The 20272-nt window shown below is 46.6% G+C and overlaps 1 protein-coding gene across 1 annotated transcript in view; it reads right to left on the reverse strand.

Moving 5' to 3' along the window:
• SLC4A11 (solute carrier family 4 member 11) overlaps window positions 1-20272 on the reverse strand; it is a 115364-nt gene that overhangs the window by 50662 nt on the left and 44430 nt on the right. Inside the window, exons 7-9 of the mRNA XM_077816188.1 lie at window positions 18493-18616; window positions 13119-13325; window positions 6229-6313 (exon numbers count right to left, since the gene is read on the reverse strand). Of these exons, the coding sequence (XP_077672314.1) occupies window positions 6229-6313; window positions 13119-13325; window positions 18493-18616 (416 nt within the window). The remainder of the gene's footprint in view (window positions 1-6228; window positions 6314-13118; window positions 13326-18492; window positions 18617-20272) is intronic.

A 20272-nucleotide genomic window follows, 5' to 3' on the forward strand; every position in this document is an offset into this window, starting at 1 on the left:
TCACAGTGATAGGGGCTAGTGGTAGATTCCTTTAGAGCTGGGTACCATTGTTACATGGCTGCTTTGAGGAAAAGTTCACTTAAGAGGTGTGATGTGCAGCATGGTCTGCAGGGGAGAGATCTGGGCTCAGTTTGGTCTGCTGCCAAAGTCTGTTCCATCCTAGGAGTTTTTCACTGAAAATTCTCTGTTCTGCCCAACACAAAAGAAACCTGGGATCTGTCAGCGGACGTCACAGAGCAGCGTAGCACAGTGTGGAGGAGAGAGAGATGGTTCTGGGAAAACAGGGTTCAGAGCCCAGTCAACGTTCTTAATGTGAGAACAAGGGTCTTGAATTGGATTCAGAATTCAATTTGCAGTAAACATAGAGTGGAGCGCATTGGGATGATGGGTTCCTGCCTGCAAACATCTGGGTGCTGCCTCAGATGCAGCTTGAGTCATCCCAGGTAGAGTGAGCAGCTATAGTCCAGTCTTGAGGTGACAAAGGCATGGATCATTGTAGTTAGTTACACATTGCATAGTACTCATCCAGCACTTTCCATCCAAGGGACTCCATGTGCTTTACAAATGTTAATTTCTCCTCACAATCCTCACAGGCACAGAGAGATGGAGTGACTTGCCCATGGTCACACAGCAAGTCACAGGTAGAGCTGGGGTCATAACTCTGATAAAAGAAAAGGAGTACGAGTGAGCTACAGCTCACTTCATTGGATGCTCAAATAAATTGGTTAGTCTCTAAGGTGCCACTAGTACTCCTTTTCTTTTTGCGAAATACAGGCTAACATGGCTGCTACTCTGAAACTCTGATAAAGTATCTCCCCGGCCACCAGACAAACACAAAAATGCATATGCAAAGAAATGATTTTTTTGTAGCTGCACTAGGCACTTGAATTCCACTTCTGAAAATAATTTTCTCTGCACATCTTTGCCCACAATTGGCTCATACGATACACTCTGAATATCTAGCTCTAAGAGTTTGATGCAAGTGGGGACAATCTAGGAAAGACTGAAACTCTGTCTTTATACCACCTTGTAAACATTTAGCTGCTGCTGAACAGTTCTGATAGTCACAGACTGCCTGGATACACCTTCAGCACTCAGGCACAATTGGGTATAGAGCACATGAAGGATTAAGGAAACTAGACCCATTTCACTCAGCCCAGCAGAATGGCAGTGCAGAAGGCAAAAAGTTCCTTGCCCTCAGTGGTGGGAGCTAACAGGAGAGCTGCGGGCTGAAAGCCCCACCTTTAGGTGCCTTTTCAAGCATATTACAAAATGGACAAAAGAAAGGGTCTGACACCAATGTTCATATGGGGCTGGAGAGCGAGCCCCCACTGCCTGGCTCACCACTCTGGGTGTTGTGATCTGGCACACAGGGGCGCTGTGACACAGACGGTGTGCCACGTTCCAATGCTACTGACTCACATTTGGCCTAGCTGCCCCTTTGTCATGACTGGCTGGGTCAAACCTGACTGGTGCTATGACCCCATGCGCCAGGTTGCAATAGGGAGCTGGGCCCTGCCCTGTGGGACAGGAACAGCTGCTGCCAGGTGACTTGCTCTTCCAGCCCAGCACTAATGACCCATCGGCCCCCGTGGTTGCAAAATCTGGCTCCACCAGGTTGTGCCATTCACAAATTGCCAAATATATTTGAAAAATTAATTTTTCCAATCGCCAACCAGCTAACTAGGGGGGAGGTGCAGGGCATTCTGGGTCCTGTCCCAACACCCTGTGATGCATCGCTTCGCATCCCAGCAATCCCTGTGCTTCCATCCACATTTGGCGCCGTCTTTCAACATTTTTTATACTGCGCGCTCTGTCTTCCCTTTCAGTCTGCGGGAATGGAGCCCGAAGTGCTGAGGAGTCTGCTGATGGGTCTCGCCAGCACATCATGAATGGCAGTCGAGTTACTCCTTAAGCTCCAAACTGACAGTGAGGACGCCGACGATGTCAACTCGCGGAATGCATGGGACACGAGATTGCTTGTGGTATTCATGGACATGCTCACCACCGTGGAACGCCGCTTTTGGGCTCGGGAAACAAGCACTGAGTGGTGGGATCACATTGTCATGCAAGTCTACGATGACGAGCAGTGGCTGCAGAAATTTCGGATAAGAAAAGCCACTTCCATGGGGATTGTGTGATGAGCTCGTCCCCACCCTGCAATGCTAGGACACGAGATTGAGAGCTGCCCTGATGGTGGATAAGCGGGTGGCTATTGCAATCTGGAAGCTGGCAACTCCAGACAGCTGCCGATCAGTCACTAACCAGTTTGGAATGGGAAAGTCGACCGTTGGAATCGCGTTGATGCAAGTTTGCAGGGCCATTAATCGCATCCTGCTCAGAACCATCATGACTCTGGGTAACGTGCATGACATTGTGGCTGGCTTTGCACAAATGGGTTTCCCTAACTGTGGAGGGGCGATAGATGGGATGCATATTCCAATTCACACCAACCCACGTAGCCTCCGAGTATGTTAATCGGAAGGGGTATTTCTCTATGATTCTCCAGGTGCTTGTGGATCACCGTGGGCGTTTCACTGACATTAACGCAGGCTGGTCCGGAAAGGTGCATGACGCACGCATCTTTCGGAACACAGGCCTGTTCAGGAAGCTGCAAGCCGGGACTTTCTTCCCAGACCAGAAGATCACCATAGGGGAAGTCGAAATGCCCACTGTGGTCCTTGGAGATCTCGCTTACCCTTTAATGCCGTGGCTCATGAAACCCTACACAGGGAGCCTTAACAGCAGCAAGAAGCAGTTCAACAACAGGCTGAGTCGGTACGGAATGACTGCGAGTGTGCTTTTGGCTGTTTAAAGGGCTGCTGGCGCTGTCTGTATGGGAAGCTGGACCTGGCCGATGACAACATCCCCACGGTTATATCCACATGCTGTACCCTCCATAACATTTGTGAAGGGAAGGGTGAAAGATTCACTGAGGCATGGATCTTGGAGGTTCAACACCTGGAGGCTGAGTTTGAACAGCCAGAGAGCAGGACTATTAAAGGAGCCCAGCGCGGGGCTGCAAGGATTAGGGATGCCTTGAGGGAGCAATTTAAGGCTGAAACCCACCAGTAATGTCTGGTGCCCTGCACGGGAGTGAAGTGCAGTGGTTCCAATGTTAGCAGGAATCTGTGTTTGCTACACTGACTTGCAGTGCCTGTTGCTTTCCTGAGCTAAGGTATATTTTACTTAATGCAATAATAAAGAATGTTTTCAAAGCCAAAAAATCCATTTATTGAAAAGAAACAACTGCCTGGGAAACAGAAAGGGCAAGGAGGTGGGGTGGGGAATGGTACAGTCACAGATTTGCGTATGTCCTGTTATCATACTGAGCCTTCTTGTCTGGAGTGCTGCACTTCTGGCCGGCTAAAATGCATGGTGATGGGGGTTGAGTGCAGGGGGTAAGGGTCGTAGTTTTCAGGGCTGGGTGGTGAAGCTACAGGTGTTGGAGGCAGCTGGTGGCGATAAGAACCCGGATGCTGGGGAGAGTGGGTTGGAGGTGACATGGGGGCACAAGGGAAAGAGTTTTGGGACAAGGGCTGCGGGGGGGCAGGGGTGGGCATGGAAGTGCTCCGCCTGCAGTGCTACGAGCGCCTGTATCGAGTCCGCTTCGTGCTCCAGGATGCTTAGCAGCCGCTCTGTGCTTTGATGCCGGCGATCCGCATTCTGCTGGCGGACCCTCCTTTCGCCCTCCCGCCACTCCTGCACTTTTCGATTTTCATTAAGGGACTGCTGCATTACTTCATGCAGCACGTCCTCTTTGCTTCTACATGGCCGCTTCCTAATTCTTTGGAGTCTTTCGGCCGGTGATAACAAGCACGGCTGGGATCTCAAGGCTGCATCTGTAAAGCCAAAATGCAGCACTTAACAGAGGCAGCATTGTTCACACCAGACAGAGCAATGATTCCCCCATACTTAAAGTAGACAAACACAGCCTATACAATAGCAGAAATTGCCCGTCCCAAAGCGAACGCACATAACCCACAGCAGCCCCAAAATGGTGAGTAAGCACAGGGGCAAGGGGTTCTGTGCCTTGGGGGAGCCAACAGCTGCAGGGGCTCTTATACTGAACACTGTCCCCACATTTTCCACAGGAATTCGTCCTGTAAGATATCTTGCTGCTGTAGATGACCTGGGAAGCAAGGGAGGGTCTTCTACTGCAACGCAGCTTCCACCCTGGCCCATATGCAGCTTGCCTATGTGCACCAATGGTCCCCCTGCCCCTCACGGCACAGTGGCGTGGACATGTTAGCCTGACTGGGACAAGGAGCACAGCACTTCTGCATGAGACCTTTGAAGAGATCACTGAGGCCAATTACCGCAATGTGAGAGAGCACATCAATGCCCTATTCCACATCTAAGCATGCATGCAGCCCTAACCCTCCTTGCCCAAGAGCCCACACCAAACAACTTCCTTCCCAAAATAAAAGCCGCTTACCAGACACCTCCTCTGGTGTTTGTCCTTCCTCAAGCACCGGCCACTGAGACTGGCTACCTTCCTCCGGGCTTGAGAACAGCTGCTGGCTGCATGCATCTAGGAATTCCGGGGTGTCTTCCTCCACCGGAGCACCCTCGCTCCTGCTTTCCTCCTTCACCTGCCTTGTTGAACTGGGCTCTGAAGTGTCTATGGTGGTCTTTGGAGTGGAGGTGGGGTCGCCCCCAAGTTTTGCATCCAGCTCTTTGTAGAAAAGGCAGGTCGTGGGAGCAGCACCAGAGCGGCGGTTTGCCTCGCGGGCTTTGCAGTAGGCATTCCGCAGCTCCTTCACTTTAATCCTGTACTGCAGTGTGTCCTGGTCATGGCTCCTTTCCATCATGTCCTGGATATCTGCCTGAAGGTATCGTAATTCCTATGGCTGGAGCGCAGCTGGGACAGGACAGCTTCCTCCCCCAAACACTGATGAGGTCTAGCACCTCGCCATTGCTCCATACTGGGACTCGCCTGGCGTGTGGAGGCATGGTCACCTGGAAAGATTCGCTGACAGCACTCCACGCCTCGCTGAGCAAACAGGAAGGGATTTTCAAAATTCCCAGAGAATTTAAAGGCTGGGACGGTTGGCCACCTGAGGGCAGGGCAGTAGAGTTCAAAGTGATGACCAGAGTGGCTAGAACAGGCATTGTGGGACACTTCTAGAGGCCAATCAGAGCGCATCAATAGACCAGGGCATCCATACTGGTGCTGCGGCGCTCCAACCGGGGTGCATCAAGCGTTATGCTTCTCATGGAGGTGGACTACCAGGAGTGCTCCAGCCGCGGAGTCCGGGTGCTGTACGTGCCTTGCCAGCGTGGACGCGTCATGAGTTAGGATGCCTGGGGCTGCTTTAATGCGCTCTAATTTGCAAGTATAGCCAAGCCCCAAGTCACCCCTTAACCTATTTAGCTTAACAGAAAGAAGGTTTAGCTCTTTGAGTCTACCACTATAAGGCAGGTTTCTAATCCTTTAATCATTCTCGTGGCTCTTCTCTGAACCCTCTCCAATGAATCAACGTCCTTCTTGAACTGCGGACGCCAGAACAAGACACAGTATTCCAACAGTGGTCACGCTAGTGCCATTTATACTGGACACAACTGCATGACCATTTACAAATTATGATTGACGCTACTATAATAATAGGTGCGTAAAACCAGGTAGTTAAACCCTAGTATAATAACTAGTTTGGCCTATAACCCTATGCTTCTCTGTATTGCTTATGAATCTTAATGAGACCACATTGTTCGTAAAAGACATTTGCTGAAGCTCCCATAACTGCAGTTAGTAACAGTGCTCAACCCCCAACATCATCTCAACATCTCTGTTAATCGCGATTAATTTTTTTTTTGAGTTCATCGCGTGAGTTAACTGAGATGTTGTTGGGCTTACACAGACAGCAGGAAAAGGGGAGTTTATTGTACCAATTAAAACTGATTAGTTTATGATCAATTTTGATTCATGTTCCCTTTGCAGATACCAACAATAAATCAATGTAATCATCAACGTACAATTTAATGGGGAATTAATTTGGATCAAACTAAACATCTTCATTAAGTAGAGAACGTTGCAAGTTTCTCAAGTCCTTAAATATCTGTCATGTCAGCTCAGAAATTATTTATAGGTTTCTATCCTGATTTTCTTTTAAATAAAAAGGGCCAATAGAGATATCAAAGAACATATTCAATTCACATTGTAAACAGGACATCATATCACAAGAATTAAAAGCAGGCCAGTGCTTCTATAAACATTGGCCAACATACCGTCAGTGAAGTCCAAAGCGTACACTGGAAATCTTCGTGCTATGTCATCAAATATTCCCTTGCCAACATTGAAAAACTCATGCAACTAAAAGAAAGGAAGGAAATGTTGTGTCAGTTTAAAGGCTTGTGTATTGTTAAAAAGATTAACCTCCTTATTCAGTGCTGATAGGCACTTAAAACTAATTGTTTTGAATGGGCCATTCAGATCCAGACTTTGTAATAATAATAAAGATAAACAGTTAGCACATCTATAGCCATTTACATAATCCAAAGCACTGGAACCCTTCCCCCTTCCGTGAGACACAATTAGTTTTATCCCACTTCACAGATGGGGAAATTGATTCTGGAGGCTGCTGTGGTAATAGGGAGGCTCTGATGGAGCCATGTTACCAAGGTGAGGGGAGAGAAAGAGACACAAAGTTTAGGGGCGTAGCCCAGGGGCCACAGCCAATGCCGAGTAAGGCACAAGCCTCCAAACGGACAACCTAGCCTCCTGTAGATCTCAGGATTTTGCAGATTTGGGGTGGGCCCTACAGCCTTTTCCAAACAAACTCCTACCCAAAAGGGATGATGTGGCGAGTCTCCAAAAGAAGCGACTGGGGGATTTCCTCCCACAAAGTCCGCTTCCCTAGGTTTTCATCCAACCAGATGATCTAGGCCAGTAACTCTGAAGGACCCAAACTATTTTTGCATCAAACAAATGGCTTCTGATAACAGAGGTCACACCTGACTACAGCAGCATTGTGAACCCCAAACGTTCAAAAAATCATTAGTTCAGCCCCACCCACCCCCATCATAAGACGGATTTATTATTTTGAAAAATCTCATGGTTTTTTTAAAAAAAATAAATGTTAGGATCAGTTTCTTTGTATTTACTTGTCTTTATTCTTCCCATTGGCCTTCAGCTACTTGGTCAACTGCCTTTTTCTCTTGGCATGGTGCTGGCACAGCTGTACCACTGTGATGTGTCCACAGGACTTTATTTTAAGCCTTCTTTTAAAGATCCCTTGCTTGTTTGTGCTGGAGATTTGAACTCTAGCACCTTGTTTGTGGTCTAAACAACTAGGGAAATGTGAACTGAAAACCCCCAAACCTTCTGATAGAAGCATCTGAGCGTTGAAGAGGTTTGTATTGTGAAAGGTTAATATTTTTAAAAGTAAACATTCCCAAAGGCACAGGTCAGACAGAGAATCACAATTGCTTTAATGAGCAGTACGTTTACTCATCTTGCCGCAGCAAGCACAGGGGAACAACCATCAGAATGGTTACCCAGAGGGGAGAAAGAGAAAGTGACTGCACCCTTCGCAGCCCTCATGCACCTGAATGGAGGTTGGTCTGGGTGCGAGTGGTGGCGGCGGCATAGAAAGAACAAATTAAAAGGAAAAAAAGTATGCATGTGGTGAATTAAGGAAAAATTTGGAATAAATGAGCAGAAGCACCACATTACCTGAATGATGAATGTTATCACTGGGCTATTTGGTGGGCTAAAATGTCATAGTGGACAATGGAACACAAAACAGCTGCCCAAAGGAAATGAAACTATTATTTTTAAAAAGTTTATTGGGGAAACGAAAGTTCTGGTTTCGTTGGGTTTTAATTAACTGTGTATTGGACAAGTTTAGGACAGGGTTTGTTAAAAAGGAGTTGGCGTCAGCCATCAGCTTCCATTGTTGCGGATGATCTTCCCTCTACAGGGGTGGCAGCCTACGTACATTTCTGTAGACCTCGCTCTCAGACCCACCCAGAACCTTCGTGAGAAGCAAAGCCCAGCCTGCTTACATGCCTAGAAGTTCAGGGCTGGACATAATCCTGCTTTCCTGCTTGTCCATCAAGGCTCTAGATCCCTGTCTTCTTCATAACCATATTGAGATCTCTATTCAGCTAAAATTATACTTCAAATCAGCTTCTTGCTTCCCTTCTGGTCTCTAATACTGTCATAACAGCAGTATCAGTGATTTCACATGGATGGCCAAGAAGGAGACTAGATAGAAGCCATCACTCCCTACACAGTGACTTCTGAATTCCCCTGGCTCCTCAACTCACACGTCTCATTATCCTCTCGGTCGCCCAAAGTTTCCTGCCCCCTCACAACATAAACATGAATTGGTCTCTCTCATTATTAAAAAAAAAAAGTCACCCCCGCTCCATTTATTGCCTCTTCCCCCCCCATTATCTCCAAGCTCATTGAGCACAGTCTGTAACTGCTGCCCTTTTAATTCCATTCTAGACCCTCTTCAGTCTGGTTTCTCCATCCTACCCTTGGCTGTCACCAAGGTCTCCAATGACCTCTTCCTGGTCAAGGCTCAAGGCGGACACTCCATTTAGACACCATCGCCACACACACTGTTTAACTCCAGTTATTCCTTTTATGATTGCGACTCCATCCTTCTACCTCTAGGATTGCTCCTTCAGGGATTAGCCCTGGTAAATGGCTTTGATTTTGGGAACTAATGAAGTGAGTTGTTGTGGGCAGGAGGGTTGCAGAAAGCAGGCTTGCGTCTGTATGGTGCGCGTAGACCAAGTGCCTACTCTGAGCAGCGGAGCAGGGTGTTGATTAACTCCCTAACTTCACGGGAATCTGCCTCAGACATCTCCACAAAACTCTCATGGAGATACTGGGCAATCCGCTGCCACAGGTTCTTTGGCAGAGCTGCTTTGTTTCTTGCCCCATTAAGGGTAACTTTCCTATGCCACTCTGCCATCACGGGGGGTGTGGGGGGGAGACAGATATTGCTGCACACAAGTGAGCCGCATAAGGGCCAGGGTGGAAGCCGCAGTCTTGGAGAAGACCTTCCCTTGATTCCCTGCTGACCCTCAGCAGCGAGATATCTTCCATAATGAACACAGCCTGTGGAATATGTGGGGACAGGAATGATTATAAGGCCCCCTCTACAGTGCTGCCTCTCCCCAAGAGTCATGTGCCCAGTGTACAGTACAGTCCTGGAACATTGGATTTCCCCTGCCCCTGTGGTTACTCACCATTTTGGGGGGTCTTGTGGCTCATCTGTGCTGGCCTGGTGTCAGCCAGTTAGTGACAGGTATGTGAATAATGGCTGTGTTTTAAATCAGTGGTCTCTGTGTTGCAACCAATACTGGTTCTGTAAAATGTTGCATTTTGGTTTCACAGATTTGACCTTGGGAGTCCAGCCACTCTCTATGTTAATGCTGGCTGCGCAGAATTATGAAGTGGCCATGAAGAACTAAAGAGGACTGTTTGCGTGATGTCACTATGCACTCTACGGCCAGAAAACAAGAATTGAAGGAGTGGAGGGACAGTGAGAAGAGGGACCGAAAGGAGAATGCGGTGCGCCAGAACGAAGCCATGGAGCAGCTCTTAAACATTATGGAGCGCCAGACGGACACGCTCCAGGCGCTACTAAGACTGGAAACTGAGCAGCTCTGCACCCACCTTCCCCTGCAGTCACTGTCGCAAAACTCTTTCTCATGTGCCCCCCCAGACACCACCAACACACTCTTATCAACCTCCTGGCTCCAGTCTGTACCTGCGTCATTCCACTCCTCCCCTGTCATAGTCCAGCATTGCGGACTCCCAATACCCACTGCATGCAACACCCGGCCCTCTGCAGTTTAGCCCTGCTGAAGTACAGTACCTGCTGCACTGTGCTCCAAACGAGAAGGTTGCATGTGACACCTGGACATACAACAAATCTTTAACAGTCCTGGGACCCTCCCTTCCCCCATCCCACTCAGTGCTGATGTGTTTTTTTGTCTCTCTCTCCTCCGGTTGCTGTTTTTTAAATAAAAGAATTGTGTTGGTTTGAAAGCAATCTTTATTCTATTAATTGAAAGCAAACAGAGCCCTACAAAGCAACAGGCAATTTTCTTACATCTTCACAGTGCACCGTCTGCACTAATCACAATCATCTCCTAGCATTACAAACACTGCACTCCCGAGCATAGCAACAAATTTTAGTAGCTTTCAGCTTCAAATTACTGCCTCAAGGCATCCCTGATCCTTATGGCCCCATGCTGCCCCCCTCTAATAGCCCCGGTCTTTAGCTTTTCAAATTCAGCCTCCAGGTGCTGAACCTCTGCGGTCCGGCCCTGAGTGAAGCTTTCACCCTTCCCTTCACAAATATCATGGAGCATACAGCACGCATAGGAATATTGTCATCGGTCAGGTCCAGCCTCCCATATAGGCAGCGCCTGCAGGCCTTTAAATGACCAAAAGCACACTCAGTCATTCTGCACTTGCTCAGCCTGTTGAATCGCTCCTTGCTGCTGTCAAGGTGCCCAATGTATGGCTTCATAAGCCACGGCATTAAGGGGTAAGCGGGGTCTCCCAGGATTACAATTGGCATTTCGACTTCCCCTATGGTGATCTTCTGGAACGGGAAGAAAGTCCCTGCTTGCAGCTTCCTGAACAGGGCAGTGTTCTGAAAGATGCATGCATCATGCACCTTTCTGGACCAGCCTGCGTTAATGTCTGTGAAACGCCCAAGGTGATCCACAAGCACCTGAAGAACCATTGAGAAATACCCCTTGCAATTAATATACTCCATGGCTAGGTGGTCTGGTGGCAGAATTTGAAATTTGTGCACCATCTATCCCCCCTCCACAGTTAAGGAAGACCATTTGTGCAAAGCCATCCACAATCTCATGCACGTTGCCCAGAGTTATGGTCTTTCGGAGCAGGATGCGATTAATGACCCTGCACGCTTCCATCAACACGAGTCCAACGGTCGACCTTCCTGCTCCAAACTGGTTAGTGACCGATGGGTAGCAGTCTGGAGTAGCCAGCTTCCACAGTGCAAATCGCCACACGCTTCTCCAGTGGCAGGGCAGCTCTCATTCTCATGTCCTTGCGCCGCAGGGCTGCGGCGAGCTCATCACACAGTCCCATGAATGTGGCTTTCCTCATCCGAAAGTTCTGCAGCCAGTGCTCGTCATGCCAGATGTGCATTGCGATGTGATCCCAGCACTCAGTGCTTGTTTCCTGAACCCAAAAGCAGCATTCCACTAAAATAAGCACCTCTGTGAGTGCCACAAGCAATCTCGTGTCATAGCTACTACGCGTGGCGAGATCAGCGTCACACTCCTCTTGCTTTTTTAGTTTAAGGAATAACTCCACTGCCACTCGTGACGTGTTAGTGAGAGCGAGCAGCATATTGGTCACCAGTGCGGGATCCATTCCTGCAAACTGAAGAGGCAGAGCATGCAGTACACAAACTGTTGAAAGATAGCGCCAAATGTGGACGGAAGCACAGAGATTGTTGGGATGCAAAGTAATGCATCATGGGGCATTGGGACAGGACCCAAGATGCCCCGCAACCCCCTCCGCCTTTCCTCAACTCTTAGCGGCAAAAGAGGAAGAGATGCTTTGTGGGATAGCTGCCCAGAATCCACTGCTCTGAATACCGATGCAAGTGCCTCAAGTGTAAACATGCTATTGTGCGGGCAGCTGACAGTGCGAACACACAACAGTGGTTTCCCTTCAGCGCTCTCTGAGTGGCGCTGTTGGGGCTGTAAGTCTGCAAGTGTAGACATACCCCTAGTCTCGTTAAACTTTTCACCCAGAGGCTGTGGTTTCCTACCGTGACATGCCCCAGTGTTTACAGAAATGGCTTCAGAGGAAAGGGAGCAAAGGGTTAAACCGGCACTGGAAGAAAACATTGCTGCAAATCACTTGTAACCAGCTTAAAGACGTGTTTTAAACTGGTTCTGCAAACCTGAACCACAGTGTGAATGGAATTTAGAGGAGTTCAGGAGTCACCGACTATAGACTTGTCTCTGGAAGAAGGGATTCTATGCTTAAAATGCAGAGGACTGCGATAAAGGTAAGAAAGGGCAGAGATGCTGCCATTCGTGATCTTTACGTATTCCTAAACCATTATGTTTTAAACTCTGAAAACTAGCCAAACCATGGATTTGTGATGAAAGTTTACACTCTGAACCCTGTAGGCTGCTCAAAGCTTCACATTACTTGTAGTCTAGGGAAAAGAGTAGGAGATTAGAAGTGGCATGCACCAATTTATTTTTAGGTGTGCAGCTTTTCAGCTTGGATAATAAAACCTGTGTGTGAACAGAGAGGGTGTAAGAATGACATTAAGGGAGCTCCAGAAGAGAAGTTTCAGAGAAGCTCCAGAAGAGAAAGCGGAGATGCAAAGTTGGTACGAGTGATGACCACCCAAGTAAAGATTAAGGTTCTTCAGAGACAGACTAGCTATCTTCCTGATTGAGGGTGCTAAAGTTCATTTGCCTCTTTTTGGCAACTTACAATAACCCATCAATCCTAGCCCACGTTAAGCATCATCATTTGAAGGGTTTTCCTTTAATTTTCAATGGGAAGTTGCTACATGGAAGTATACGTACACAAGATTCACTGCATTTATCAGGTATTAAAAAGAGGCAATAGTGCTTTTTACCCTGTTTGCACTGTTGCAAAAGAGATTCAGTTAAATGGCATAAGAAACAAGAACATTTTAGCAGAACTAGCCTGGCGGTGACATGAAGGGTGTGTCTACGCAGCTGCTGGGAGCGAGTCTCGCAGCCCAGGCTGACAGACTTGTGCTAGCAGGGCTTCTGCTAGTGTGCTAAAAACAGCAATTTGGACATTCCTGCCCAGGCTGGAGCTAGGCTTTGAAGCCTAAGGAGTAGGGTGAGCTTCAGAGCCCAAGCCTGATCGTCAAAGCAATGGCTACATGGCTATTTTTAGCGCACCAGCGGATAGCACGAGTCTGTCAACCTGGGCTGTGGGATTCGCTCCCAGCAGCTGTGTAGACCTAACCCAGCGTGTTTTGAAGACTGAAATGCATCATGAATATATAAGTACGGCTAATTCAGTACTATGAATAATCATCAGGTTCCTGCGCTTTATTTAAACAGAAACAACAGTGGAAAGCCAGGACTTAGACTTTTTCTCACCCTACCTTGAGCGGCTTGTGGCTTTGTGTTTTGTGTCCCTCGTTCACTGCTGAGGGTCTCTGATTCACCACCGTCAGCAGGTGGCGCTGATGTACCAAGGCTTCTTTAAACTCTTCTTCCGTTTTTGTTTCTAGAAGCTTCTGCCGAAAAGTTATATCCGAAAACATTGTGGCAAAGGTCCGGCCCACTTCGGTGGCAGTTTTCGTACTTTTCTGTGGAAAACAAATGATGTGCAGATTAGGGATCATAACCAAAAACTCTTAAGTTATTTAAAAACTGTAAAACTTCAAAACAAAATACCATCCAAAACACCAATCTTCCTTCCCTGCCTGTCAAGACCAGAACATAAGATTCCACACTTCCCCTGAAATCACTGCTAGCACAAACACCCAAATCAGGGCAGGAAGAGCAAGTAAATGCTTCCAGCCTGGCTTTGGTGCTGAGAGACCATTTCTTGCAGGGGAATATTGAAAGGTGAACTGGTTTGTGCATTGTAATCTCAAGCACAACATTGCGTTAATGTAGATTTTAGCATTGGGAGACTGATCCAAAATCCATTGTGATATTTGCAGGTTTGTCTCAATGGATTGCTGTAGAACTTTAGATTCAAAGAACAAGACATAGGTTTTGAAAGCTGCATCCAGAAGGTTAAAGACTACCGTGACCAAGTCTCATAGGAAACATTACATTAAGGTGATTTCTGAAGTATATTCCACAGACATTTGAAAAATAAAAACAAAAACCCAACAACTAGGATTACTTCACAATACTTCAACCCCCTCTACCCTTCATATGCTGATTGCCCCCTATTATCCAATCCAGCAAGACAGTCCAAAAAGGCTCTCCTCCTGAAGAGCTCCAAAGCCTCACAGGAACAGTATTGTCTGGCTATAACGCAAACGCACAGTCACTGCTTTTATATTTTCACTTTGTGGTGAATTTTTGTGGTCAGTTCGCTAAGTGAGATTGGCAAGTGGTTTTTTAATTAACATCAGCAAAGAATTCAGGGCTCTTTGGATGCACCACTCAGGAGCACAATGCAGAATACTTTACATTGTGGGCACACCACAGCGTCTTCACTTAATCCTAGAGAGAGAGTTTGTGTCCCAACCATCAGAAAGACCCTGCACACTGCTTGAGATCACCCGAGGCAATATTGCTAGCACTCCATAGATTTAAACATCTAGACACAGCAGATGGTTTGTTCTAGGTTGAGCGTGCTCAGCCAGTTGGCTCCATTGGTCCACAAATCTGCTGCATCGACAGACTGGAGTTAAGATGTATTGTAAACGGTGCGAGGCAGGGCTCTTTACTTCATGACTGTACTGCACAATGGGGCTCCTAGGAGCTATTGTAATACACAACGGAATAAACACCACCACCACTATTACTCAGGCTTTTGCTGTGTGGGTGGGAATCAGCAGGGAGGAAAGAGAGCTGTTTGGATCAGGCAATTGATTTGGGGCAAGGCAAGGGAGTAAGAACTAGTCAATTTTTTCATCCTCACCATCATCGTGGAAAGATTGGGGTATGGATTTTATGCCATTTCCCAGACAATTTCTCAAGGTGATTTAATTGGATCTTGTCAATGAGTTTATTATTTTAACTACTGTACGCAGCATGTACTTCGGGCTTGGAGGATCAATTCATTTAAAAAACAAAACAAAAAATCATGGACTAGCATAAACCATGTTTTTTCTTTACCAGTCACACAGCTACTACTTCCCGTTCCCCTTCCTTTATTTGTATGCTGTCCACTTGTACCGTGTGCAACTTGGGAGTCATCTTCACACCTGTCGCAGAGTGCCCAGCACCCGCTAGCCACCAGCATCACTCTCTGCTCCACAGCCAGGGGGTAGTGAGGTCAGTACCGACTCTGAGGGAAGAGTGCCCCCTACTGAGTCACTGACACTGCTCCCTGCAGCAGCTGGGTTTCCCTTAGCATGTTGCTGACTCTATACGAATACAGTTTGTATACATTGAAAAACTAAACCAATACAGCTGAGTGGGCTCAGTTTGTTTGCTGCATTCCATGGGCGACATCTGTATTTCTGTTTTTAGTCTGTACAGTTTTCAGGCATCAATGTGATTGGTGCCAAAAGCACTTTTATATAAACAATGGGAAAAAATTAAGTCGGAAACCACTGAATCAGTCTGGACATAAATGCTCCCAAAAAAATCACTTCTCTTTCTATGACCCTCAGCTGAGAGCCCCACAATGTTTAATGTATTTTTCCCTCACACACCTCTGGGAAATAGGGAAACACTATTATCCCCATTTTTACAGAAGGGGAACTGAAGCAGAGATATTAAGGCCCAGATTTTTAAAGATATTTTGGCATTGCCAAGCCTAGCATTTCAGCACTTAACTGACTTAGGTACCCAACTCATTTTCAAAGGGGGATTTTGCCTCCTAAGTGCCTAAATCCTTTTGAAAGAGAGTCTCAGGCTTCCAAATCGGTTAGGAATTGTCATGCTGAGCTCAGCAACACCTTTCAAAACCTGGACCTAAGTGACTTGCCCAAGGTCAGGCAATCTGCAGTGGAGCAGAGATTTGAACCTAGGTCTCCCAAGTCCCAGACCAGCACGTTAAGTACTGAACAATCCTCCCTTCTTCAAAAGGCCACCTCTAGACTGCGGACAGACTTAGTATGGCTAGAGTGGGGCTAAACAGCTTGAAGTGGGAGAAAGCTTCAGAATTTTACAGTTTAACGAGCAGGAGGTAGCGCAGTTCCCAAGTTGGTTCATGCCCCCACAAGTGCATCACTTCAGAACCTCATCTCCGCAGGCCAACAATTGGGATCCTCAAGTAGAACTTGAGTTCAGATCTCCCGTATGACAGTGAATTTGTTGCCCGATCTATTGATTGCGTATTAATTATACTGATTACCTAAGAATTCCCAATTAACAGACTGAGGTTTGGTAGGTCTTTGTCCCAAGACTAGGACCAGTATTATTAAAATTACCATTCAGTTGGGAACCCCCACATGCACAGTTGCAATACTCAGACTTAGGAAAAACCTTCTGTATCTGCAATAGGCTTATTAATACGGTTAGCAAAGTTACACACACTCCAACCCAACCAGGTAGAGTAGCGAGAGCTCATACAGACTGAGCGTCTGCGTACCCATACACTCAGGCTACCCCTTGCAGAACAACCTGAAGCGTTAGTCATTAACTCCCTCATTATCACCACCTTCCTCATCACCATCGCTCATCGTCCTGCCGTCTCCCAAGGCACACAGCCCTGGATACCACTTCTATAATGTATTACACAGACACACTATGCCTAAAGCATGTTCAGTAGGGGTTTCATCCCCTTTCCCTTATTTGTATTTCCTCACCCTCCTAAGCTTGGCGTGCCCTTCCCCCGTAGGTTAAGAGAGCTTTTACCTCATGCTTATTAGCATGTACGTCAATTAGTTACCATGACACACTGGTGGTCAGACATCAGCTGAGGTTACCACCTTAAAACAGCCCAAGATGGTATAAACTAGCATCTTGTGGTTACCTGTCTGCAGTTTAGTCATTACAGCATTCCATGCTGTGATCTAGGGCAGCGATACCAGGGCGTGAGAGCTGCAAGAGGCTCTTTAACGTGTCTCCTGTCGCTCTTTGCAGCTCATGATATTAAAACACTGTGTGATTTAATTATTAACCAGTCTAAGTTATTAACCAATCATGATGCTTTTACTATGTAACTGACCAGTTATTAACTTGCATTGTTATTAACTTATTTGCTGTGAGAATAATACAGATTTCCTGTCACACTGTTTAAATACAGTAACTCCTCACTTAATGTTGTAGTTCTGTTCCTGAAAAATGCGACTTTAAGTGAAACGATGTTATGCTAATTCAATTTCCCCATAAGAATTAATGTAAATGGGGGGGAGGTTAGGTTCCAGGGAAAAAAAATTTGCCAGACAAAAAAGCATTATATACATTTTAAATAATTATAAACAAGCAATTTAATACCGGTATAAGTTTTAAACAAGCAATTTAATACTACAATCATCACTGCTGAGTATGAAGCTTGGTTGAGGTGGTGGAGTCAGAGAGTGGAAGAGGATGGATTGTCCGGCTGCTCCTCTTGCTGTTCTTGCAAGCACAGGCACTGACTTTGCCGGGGGCGGGGGGCTCAACCCTCAGCCCATCCAGTGCACCTCTTCCCCCAAGCCCGCCCACCCTTCACCCGCCTCTTCTCCCCCCCAACCTCCTCCTCCTTTACTTCACACAGTGCATCCTCGCTCCTTCCCACTCCCTTCTGAACGCTGCAATCCAACCAATTGCCCTGGGCAGGAGGCAGGGGAGATAGGGAGGGGTAGGCAGATCAAGTCCTCGCTCCCCCCCCACCCCTCCTGCCCACGGCAATCAGCTGGCTTGCGGGGCAGGAGGAAGGAGCGAGGACTTGGCATGCAGGCTCCCCCTCCATCCCCTGCCTCCTGCCCGGGGAAATCTGCTGGTTTGCGTTGTTCAGGAGGCAGGGGAGGGAGGGGGAGCCTGCGCGCCAAGTCCTTGCTCCTCCTCCCTTCCTCCTAAACGCCGCAAGCCAGCTGATTGCCGTGGGCAGGAGGGAGGAGGGGGAAGGCGCTGATCCACGGGGTCTGCCGGGGGGCAGGAGGCACTGTGGGGATGGGGGGGAGGGATATAGGGAGGCTGCCAGCTGTGGAGAAAGCAGGCAGCTAAACAACGTAAGAGTGGAGCATTGCACAACTTTAAATGAGCATGTTCCCTAATTGATCAGCAACGTAACAACATTAACCGGGACAACTTTATGTGAGGAGTTACTGTATGAATCTATAGTACTATAGTAAATGAAACACTGAATTCACATGACTGTGGCTCTTTTGGGTAATGCTGATGGCTAATTTGGCGCCTGAGGTCTGAGTATCACCGATCTAGGGTTACTTTTGATTAGCTGCTTATGCGCCTTAAGCCTTGTTTAGCTAAGCTATGGTCTTTCAGGCCTTGCAGGCTCATTACATTACCACCTTAACTTATACCCAAGCTTTACCTAGCAAACAGCCTATTGGTATAGGCTACACATTGGGGCAAGAGCTCTGATACCAGATCAGTCACAGTCAGACGTACAGACTATGCCAGGTTCCAGCTCCAATGCTAGATAGGAAGCCATTCTGCTCTATAATGAGACCGCAGGAGCCTGGGGAACAGGAAAGTCATCTGTCATAATTTTATATCTTGTGCTCACTGCTGAGTCAGAAGGAGATGTTGGCAGACAACCACTGTGGTGACCTCAGTCCTGCTCTCTTCCTGCTGCATCTAGAAAACGGGTGGTCATGCACCCCAGTAGAGCTCCACAAGAGAACAATCAGAAAAGCATTCTGAGGCATCAGGAGCGAATGATGGAGAAACACTCACCATTTTAGGAGGTGCGAGAACCAAAATGACGAATCTCACTTCACAGGAGTTCTCCCCCCAGTTCTGAGGCCGCTCCAGTCGGCTGATGCAAACATGACGTCGCTGAAGAGACTTTATAGTGCAACTGTCAAGAGAGATGGAAGCGTTATGGCTTAGGTTAGACAATACAAGAGACACACTCTCCCTTCTGCCGAATGAAAGTTTTAAATATTCCTGTTCTAGCTCTGATATAATAGGCATGGGTGAAAACAGGTGTCTTAAACATTGATGGTAAAAAAGACAAAAATGGCATTTTAATGGTCGTGATTTTCCTTCCTTTCTAGGCCTCAATCCTATGAGCTGCTCAGTGGGAAAGGCACTCTGTGACACCAGGGCCCTGCTCATGGGATAGCTGGCAGAGTTGGGGCCTTACTTGGCTTCATCTTGTCCCAGCAGCTGTATAATAGCCAGTAAATCAATAAAGAAACTTACCCTTAATTTGCAGTATTGCACGGAGTTTAACTAGAGGGCTCCCTTTATTTTTTTAAAAAGAATAATGAACAGATAGTACTTTGCACTTCCGTAGATCCATTCATCCAGAGGTCTCAAAGTGCTGTTGCAAACAATTTAAGGGTAGAGGCCAATAAATAAATTGCTTCTCTCTCTTATTCCGCCTTTAAGGAATGTCTCAATATTTGTTTTTGTTTTCAACAGGTTTTTCGCTCCCTGCTTGGTTGGTTTTGATTATTTTTAAATACATTACAAGTATCAGGCCCTAACCACCCTCTTTTCGCTGGACAAGTCAGACAGCCTTCGGAGGACCAAAATGAGTGACATCATAGCTCAGTGATGAGACTTGAGTTGGAAGTCTCCCAGGTCCATTAGAGAGAGGAAGGTTTGTTGAAGAATTAAGCAGTCATTTAGATCTTTCAAAGATTGCCAAGACTTCCAATAAAGAGAAGCCAGAACTTCACATTTCTAATGTTAAAAACAAAACATTTTTATTAAAACATGGAAGCCATTTTTGGGCATCACAAAAGAGCAGTAGTTTCTCTTTGCTGTTTACTTCAACTACCACAACATGCTGGCAAGGTGGGTAGCCATAATTCTCACCATTTTACCAGTGGAGAAACTGAGGCAAAGCAAGGTGACTTGTCCAACATTACACACCAAGTCTATGGCAGACATGGGATAACACCCTCACACTACCAATAAAACCACTACTAATTATTCTGTTGATACACTTTACAGCTCTTTAGAAACAGAGTGGCAGATAATGCATGAGAATTTCACTATTGGTGTGATTAGCACACAACAGTGATACTCCATCTTAATTGCAGGGCTTGATTTTGCAACATGAGAGGTTACAGTATTTTTAATGTAATAAATATAAGGAAGATTATGTTACTGTTATTACCATTGCTTATTTCAGGTGAATATTTGCCAAATTAATGATTATCAATTAAAGGATGTGGACAGGGCTTCAGTACTTTGGTACAGTCTCTCTTTTCCTTTCTCTTAACATAGTTTATCACCTTAATTAGCAGCTTAAATGACATGCCAACAGCAGCCCCTCAACAGCTTGGAGAGAAGGGGAGGTGCAGACCAGAGCTGAATTAATAATTCTTCCATACAGGTCTGAATATTTAGCTTGTAAGTGACATTTTACTAGTGAATAGGTTTTTGATGGACACTGACAATTAAGTTACTTGATTTATGCAAGCTAACAACCTGACAGGCTACTGTTAGACATGCTTATTTTGATGCAAGGGATGGTTACATTCCTTTTATTATTTGCACA

This window comes from Eretmochelys imbricata, chromosome 4 (assembly GCF_965152235.1).
Source record: "Eretmochelys imbricata isolate rEreImb1 chromosome 4, rEreImb1.hap1, whole genome shotgun sequence".
In the NCBI taxonomy this organism is placed as follows: domain Eukaryota; kingdom Metazoa; phylum Chordata; order Testudines; family Cheloniidae; genus Eretmochelys; species Eretmochelys imbricata.